Source organism: Sciurus carolinensis, chromosome 9, assembly GCF_902686445.1.
Source record: "Sciurus carolinensis chromosome 9, mSciCar1.2, whole genome shotgun sequence".
NCBI classification, from domain to species: Eukaryota; Metazoa; Chordata; class Mammalia; order Rodentia; family Sciuridae; genus Sciurus; species Sciurus carolinensis.
This window is the reverse complement of record NC_062221.1, coordinates 94748430-94756797: the sequence shown is the minus strand read 5'-3', so window position 1 is coordinate 94756797 and position 8368 is coordinate 94748430. Positions and strand designations below refer to the sequence as shown.

The following is an 8368-nucleotide window of genomic DNA, read 5'->3' as shown; positions in this document are numbered from 1 at the left end:
AACAATGTTCCAAATATGAGTATGCTAAATCATTAGGTTATGCTTGCATAAATGTATGCATATAAACTTTTTCCACTTTCAGTATTCATCTTAAAATTATCAAGATGACCCCATCAAGTCACAGGTACTGACAATTTCACCAAATGAACGCCCCCACAAGAAGCAGATGTAGCATAATCTAGAGAGTATACGGGATGCTAGAAGAAGGTAGTCCTCTGTTATACAGGAAAAAAGTCAGAAAATCACATGCTGTTGGTAACTACATTGTATGCACTTAATTTCTCTCTCAACAGAAAAGTTGGAGATGATTAAGGACAATCACTCCTTAACAACAGACTTCATCCTCATGGGGTTTACGGATCAACCAGACCTGAAGGTCCTTCTGTTTGTGGTGTTCTTTGCCATCTATCTGGTCACCATGGTGGGGAATCTAGGTTTGGTGGCCTTGATTTACATGGAGCGCCGTCTTCACACACCAATGTACATCTTCCTGGGCAACCTGGCTCTCATGGACTCCTGCTGTTCCTGTGCCATCACTCCCAAGATGTTAGAGAACTTCTTTTCTGAGGACAGAAGGATTTCCCTCTATGAATGCATGGCACAATTTTATTTCCTCTGTCTTGCTGAAACTACAGACTGCTTTCTTTTGGCAGCAATGGCCTATGACCGCTATGTGGCCATTTGCAGACCACTGCAGTACCACACCCTGATGTCAAAGAAACTCTGTGTTCAGATGACCACGGGAGCATACATAGCTGGAAACCTGCATTCCATTGTTCAAGTATGGCTTCTGTTGAGGTTAGCTTTCTGTGGGTCTCATGAAATCAATCACTTCTTTTGTGATGTCCTTCCATTATACAGACTCTCCTGTGTTGATCCCTATATCAATGAATTGATGATTCTTATCCTGTCAGGATTTGTTCAAACCTTTAGTATTACTGTAGTACTAATCTCTTATTTCTGTATTCTTTTCACTATATTCACAATGAAATCCAAAGAAGGAAGGGGTAAAGCTCTATCCACTTGTGCATCCCACTTCCTCTCTGTGTCAATATTCTACGGTTCTCTTCTTTACATGTATATTCGACCAAATTCATTTAATGAGAGTGACAAAGATATACCTGTGGCTATTTTTTATACTCTTGTCATTCCTTTATTAAACCCTTTCATTTATAGTCTAAGAAATAAGGAAGTAATAAATGTTATTAAAAGAATTATGAAGATATAATATTGTAACAAACTGAAACCAATATCATCTCTCTTAGAAAATTGATTTCAACCTAATAATAATGTTTTCTTAACCTGCAGATACTGATAAACTAGAAAATGCCTGTTTCAGGAATAAAATATTAAGTTCTGAAAACATGATTATATTTCAGCCAAACCAGAAAGTAATGTTCATCTAAAATGTACTTCCAAATATGAAGTATTCCATTTTATCAGATGTTAACTAAATAATTATTGATTAGCAGGGTGAAATTAGTCACAATTTTTAACAAGCACAAATATGTGAGGAATAATAGTATGCATAATCATAACCTTTATTAATATTGTTTACAAATTTCTTGAATCCCAAAGCCTAATCTGTAAACTCAGGCACATTCCAAAATCACAGGTACTAATATTTATTTATACAACATTGTCTATGGGAAGCAAATAATATTGGAATTTAATTTTCAAATTGACTCTAGGTCTTTCAGGACATTAGGTTTGAATGTGTATGTGGAGAGAACATCTTCCTAAGAAATTTTTAATTTTAATGTCAGTCATTTTTATTGATTTTCTGAAATAAAATGTCTATATTTTCATGGATTAACAATCTGTATTTAAAATCAATGGCATTCCTAATGAAATCCACATGGATTTTATTTTTCATAGGCTTGGCTTTATATGTACAACATATATAAGACTGCAAGTATTCAACATATCAATTAAATCAAGTTTTCTTCTCTCAGATATCATTATTTCCTTCTTTGTGGATCAACTCTGTCACATCTAATTATATATTACCTATACTCAAACTGTGCCTGAGATATTTGGACATTTATTAAGTATTTCCTTCAAAATGTCCTTAATGTAATTATGTTATTTATTAAGTAATGAGTTAATATTTTTATTTTGAATGATGAATATGCTTCCAGTTTGTCTATTTTATATTCTAATCTGGTTAATACCAACAGGTATTACTTACATTAACAAAGGCTTTTAGGGTCTGAAATATGTTTCAAGGCTATAAAAGAATCCTGAGACCCAACAGGTTGAGACACTCTGAATTGGATGGATATTGTACACATTGTACTTTAATGGTCACTGTCAGTTTTCAGAGTCATATTCATTGATTTTCTTTCCTTTTTGAATAGCACCATGGTTTCTGTTGTGTATTTCAGCACCCACCACTAATCCTCAGCAACACTGAGTCCCAGATATGTGATCATGAAACACTATGTGACATACTTGGGGCCAGTGAGACAAAAGAGGTGATTTCTCTGGAGGTCTCTAGGAAATGAGTGTTCTTTATTTTAAACAACACACACACAGGGGCTAGGGCTGTAGCTCTGTGGTAGGGTGCTTGCCTAGTTTGTGTGAGGCATTGGATTTGATCCTCAGTAAAACAAAGCTATTGTGTTCATCTGCAATTAAAACACACACACACACACACACAGACCCCATAAAATTCATCTTACTCTCTCTAAATGAATTGATGTGCAGTCTGTCACAGTCCACCTCCATTTAGCCATCAAAAAAAAAAAAAAAAAGCAGCCTGTAGTGTAGTCAACACTCAAATCAGGGTGGAGCTGAGAGAATTCCAAGAGAAAAAAACAAAAAATATGTGGAACAAATCATGCCTTCTGGCCAGAAAATTCAATAGATCTTCAGATTGTTTAAGCCTGGTTTGGAAAGATCTTCCATTTGCACCTGAGTAAATGCCATTTGCAACATTTGCGTATCTTTCCTATCTCTTCCTATGTGTCCCTTAATCATCAAAATGAGTTCTCACACATTCTTCTAGTTTAGAAATATCTTTTCAGTGGTATGCGCTTCACTATTCAGCACAAACATTAAGTATTTTGCTCTCATTGCTGTATTTCAATTTCAAGAACCCACAATAAAGAAGAATTGAGGGACAGAGAGAAATGTAATTTATCCACAGAGATAAAATGCTGCAGCTCAGGAATCAAATCCAGGATACCTGGCTCCATGGTCATAACCACTTAAACATACAATAAACATCACAAACTGAAATTAGCACAAAAGGAAAATGTTTAACAATTTGAGTTGTGCAAGAAATCCAAGAAAATGCACATCTAAATTACACTGAGATTTCTCCTCACTCCAGGTTTAATGGCAACCATGAAGAATACATATGACAATAAATGCTGGCAAGGATGTGTGGGGAAAGGTACACTCACGCATTGTTGGTGAAACTGCAAATTAACACAATCACTTTGGAAAGCAGTATACAAATTTATCAAAAGATGAGGAAGAGACTCACCATTTGACCCAGCTATACCACTACTTGTTATTTATCTGAAAGGACTAAATTTAGCAATCTGTAGTGGTGATCGATGTATATCACTGTTTATAGCAGCACAATTTACAATAGCCAAGTTATGAAACCAGTGAAGATGTCCCTCAATAGATGATTGGATAAATAAACTGTTGTTTATACAAATCTTGAAGTCTTTCTCAGTCATAAAGAAGAATGAAATTATGCCATTTGCAGGTAAATGGATGGATCTGAAAAAATTCATGCCAAGTGAAATACACCAGAGTAAGAAATCAAGGGTCAACTGTTTTCTCTCACATAAGGAAGGTAGATAGAAGAAATAAAAAAAAAAAGAAAGAAAGAGAGAAAACAACTCATGAAAATAGAAGGAAGAACTGTGGGGTAGAGGAAAGGGATCTAGGGGAAGCGATGAGGGATGGCAATGAGAAGGAAATGTGCAATGAAACTGACCAACTCTGCTATGTGCATATATGAATTGATCACATTGATTTCCACTTTTACTTATAATCATAATGTATCAATTTAGAAAAATCATTTAATAGAAGAAAATCAATACAGTAAAAGAAGGGAATTGGGTAAAAGGAGGGAAAAAGGATCCCTAGAACTCTGATCTTTACATGGTAAACACAACTTATTTCCTGATTATTTAGAATCTAAACTGTACAGCGACATGTTAATACAGTGAGAATTTCCTCTTCCTCAAAAGCTTTCATCAGTGATGATACTATTTATTGATGCTCCTCGCTTGAATTAAATATTACATTTTGTAGGTGGAAAACTGGAGTTTTTTCCCCATTCTTCTATCTTCTAAGAGAGTTACCTCAAAGCTATTATCATTAAATTATTTTAAGCATGTTTTAGAAAAAAATGTATGTATGTACATTTTACAAAAAAAAGTATGAAGTTAGTGAAAATTGTTCTGATATAACACACATTCACTTCTCCATGTCACCAAAATCTTACACTATTATGGAACTTTTGGTATAAATAACCGACCGATTTTGATACACTGTGTGTACTGAAGTCCCTACTTAATTCATACTTCCAGAGTTTTCAACTACTCTTGTTTTTCTCTCCCATAATCCCATTAATGATATTATATTGCATTTAGTTTTCCTGACTCTTCATGCTTCTCTTGGCTATGTCAGATTCTCAGACATTCCTTTGTTTTGATGATCTTGCATAATTCTGAAAACTAGTCAGGTATTTTGCATAAAGTTCTCTTGTTGAGTGGAGGCTGCAACAGCAGACATGTTTGTCTTGTTCCTGGTTTTAAGAGTAAAGCTTTCAGTCTTTGACCATTAGCATGATGTTACCTATTGATTTTATGCTTGTTCTTTATACTTTGTATTGATTCTTTTAGTTAGCTATAACAATAGAATTCACTTTGTCATGATTATAAAAGCATGAAACATAATTTTTCTAATTCAGTTCTCAGCACTTCCCCTTATCAACCTCTCCTTCTTCCCTGTCAGGAGTGGTAAATAAATTACTGTTTTGAACTCCATAGTCATTGGACAGATAGATTGTTCTTTTGGGTTTCTCTCAGTACAATGGTGCTGAAAGACAGGCTCATTTGCAGGCAGCTCCTGTTAATGGGGCCGATTCCATACCTGGCATGGAATTTATGAATTTCATAGCTTTGATTTAGATGCTTGGTGGCCTTGGGTACAAGAGATATCAGTGCACCTAAACAGCTTTGAGGCATCAGCTGTGTAGAGGAGGAAGACATATTCATGCAGTTAATGGTATACATATATATATATATACACACACACATCTATACATGTATATATACTAAGAGATCCATATATGTATATATATGGATACCAAAGAGAGAGCTTATGAGACCCAGTGAAGAGGTTTTAACTTTTTATTACTTACTCCCAGCAGTGATAAAGAAAATACAGTGGGGGGCTGTACCGTAGCTACACGCTGGGGGAATACACCAGATAGTGCCCACTGTGGAGATGATTTCTTCAGATGTTAATGAGTACATTCCTTACTTTACAACGTTGCTACTCTCTTAAGATCCTCTCCCAAGGTCTGGCAGGGATGTGGCCAGGATCCTCTCTCCATCTCCCTCCTTCTTCTATCATCTCACTGCTTCCCAGGCACTGATCACTGTTTAGCACAACACTCACTCTTTCTCTATTCCTCATCTCTCCTCTTCTCTCTTCTTCTCTTTGTTTCTCTTCTCTTCTCTTCTCTACTCCCTCTACCTTCCCTGCTCTCCTTCTATTCATTACTCTAAATACACATTCTACAATCAAAAAGATATATAGGAACTAAATAACTGAACTCTAAGATTTTCGGCCCAGAGGAAAATAGGCCTGGGAGTTGAAGGTGAGCATATTCATGGAGTTTTAAGATTAAAATACAGACCCTCTTTCCTTCCCTGTTTATCTCATTTCTACCAATTTTCTTAATATGTTTTTGGATACGGTTTGCAAATATTTTGTTAAGGATCTTTGTATCTATATTCATCAAGGATATTGGTCTAAAATTTTCTTTCCTTGATGTGTCTTTTCCTGCTTTGGGTATGAGGGTGATATTAGCTCCATAGAATGAGTTTGGTAGGGTTCACTCCTTTTCTATTTCCTGGAAAACTTTGAGAAGTATTGGAATGAGTTCTTCTTTGAAGGCCTTGTAGAACTTGGCTGAGAATCCGTCTGGGCCTGGGTTTCTCTTGGATGGTAGGTTTTTAATGGCTTCTGCTTTTTCATTGCTTGATATTGATCCATTGAAATTGTGTATGTCCTCCTTGTTCAGTTTGGGAGGAGCATATGTCTCTAGAAATTTGTCAATGTCTTCAGTAGTTTCTATTTTGTTGGAATACACATTTTTCAAGTAGCTTCTCATTATGTTGTGTATCTCAGTGGTGTCTGTCGTGATATCTCCTTTTTCATAACACATTTTAGTAATTTGAGTTTTCTCTCTCCTTCTCTTTGTTAGTGTGGCTAAGGGTTTGTTTATTTTGCTTACGTTTTCAAAGAACCAACTTTTAGTTTTGTCAATTTTTTGAATTGTATCTTTTGTTTCAATTTCATTGATTTCAGCTCTGATTTTAATTATTTCCTGTCTTCTTCTACTACTTTTGCTGTTATTCTGTTCTTTTTCTAGGGCTTTGAGCTGTAATGTAAGGTCATTTAGTTGTTGACTTTTCATTCTTTTCTGGTATGTGCTTCATGCAATGAATTTTCCTCTTAGTACTGCTTTCATAGTGTCCCAGAGATGTTGATATGTTGTATCGTTGCTCTCATTGACCTCTAAGAATTTTTTTATCTCCTCCCTGATGTTTCTTGTTATACGTGTTTCATTCAATAGCATATTATTTAGTCTCCAGGTGTTGGAGTAGTTTCTGTTTTTTTATTTTGTCATTGGTTTCTATTCTCAGTCCATTATGATCTGATAGAACACAAGGCAGTATCTCTATTTTTTGCATTTCCTAAGGGCTGCTTTATGGCATAACATATGGTCTATTTTTGAGAAGGTTCCAAGTGCTGCTGAGAAGAAAGTGAATCCGCTCATTGATGGATGGAATATTCTATATATGTCTATTAGTCTAGGTCTTTGATTGTGTTATTGAGTTCTATGGTTTCTTTGTTTGGTTTTTGTTTGGAAGATCTATCTAGTGGTGACAGCAGTGTATTAAAGTCACCCAGAGGATTGATCCAAGATGGCGGACTAGATAGTGACTGCATCTCCCGTCACTCCAGAACCCAGTATTCAAGAAGGGGACGCATTGAGAGACTCAAACTAACATAGAGCATGGGGTGAGTCTCTCCCACTGGGTGAAGCTAGGTCCAGTTGGCAGGCCCGGACAGAGGTAGCTTCTCAGAGCAGGACAGGACAGCTAGATTCTTCCTTAAGATGCTCTGCTCCCTCCAGCAGTAGGCTCGATCCACAGCCAGCTTCCTGGAGCAGGATGCCCAGTGAGAACCTTTCCGCACAAAGCCAGCTCCAAGCCCCGGACCTAGTGGCGGGCTCCAGCCCGCAGGCAGCTTCTGGAACCAGGGCAGGGCAGCGGGAGACTTCCCCAAGCAGCCCAGCTCCCTCTGGAGGCCCCAGCCCTGGACCCAGTAGCGGGTTGGGGCAGCTCTCTTTGGAAGGACTGCATTATCAAGATCCTCCAAGACTTCAGGCTATGAAGGCTGGGAGGTGATATACTGGTAATCTACAGGGACACTAAAGCCAAAGAGGAAATCTGCAATATCTCAGAGTCCCACTGATATCTGACCAATAAGAGAAAACAAGGGAAGAAAATGTCCCAAACAAACCTAGATACCATATCAATAAAACCCAATGACAGCACAACAGAAGAAATGCCAGAAAGGGAGTTCAGAATGTACATAATTAAAACAATCAGGGAAGCAAATGAGGAGAAGAAAGAGCAAATGCAGGCATTAAATGATTGCACCAATCAACAGTTAAAGGAGCAAATACAGGAAGCAAAAGATCATTTCAATAAAGAGTTAGAGATACTGAAAAACAAACAAACAAACAAACAAACAGAAATCCTTAAAATGAAGGAAACAATAAACCAAGTTAAGAACTCCATAGAAAGCATAACCAATAGGATAGAACACCTGGAAGACAGAACCTCAGGCATTGAAGACAAAATATTTAACCTTGAAAGCAAAGTTGTCCAAACAGAAAAGATGGTAAGAAATCATGAACAGAATCTAAAATAATTATGGGATATCATGAAGAGGCCAAATTTAAGAATTATTGGGATTGAGGAAGGCTTAGAGAAACAAACCAAAGGAATAAACAATCTATTCAATGAAATAATATCAGAAAATTTCCCAAATTGGAAGAATGAAATGGAAAACCAGGTACAAGAGGCTTATAGGACTC

General features: G+C 36.7%; 1 protein-coding gene across 1 annotated transcript; it reads left to right on the top strand.

Moving 5' to 3' along the window:
* The first annotated feature begins 304 nt into the window (after nt 1–304).
* On the top strand, nt 305–1228 carry LOC124993253 (olfactory receptor 5K3-like). The gene has a single exon (XM_047564974.1). It carries the CDS (start codon nt 305–307, stop codon nt 1226–1228), a length of 924 nt encoding a protein of 307 aa, XP_047420930.1.
* Nucleotides 1229–8368: the final 7140 nt, after the last annotated feature.

What these genes read in the sequence shown, in the direction of transcription:
- LOC124993253 (XM_047564974.1), top strand. Translation starts at nt 305, where the DNA reads ATGATTAAGGACAATCACTCCTTAACAACAGACTTCATCCTCATGGGG.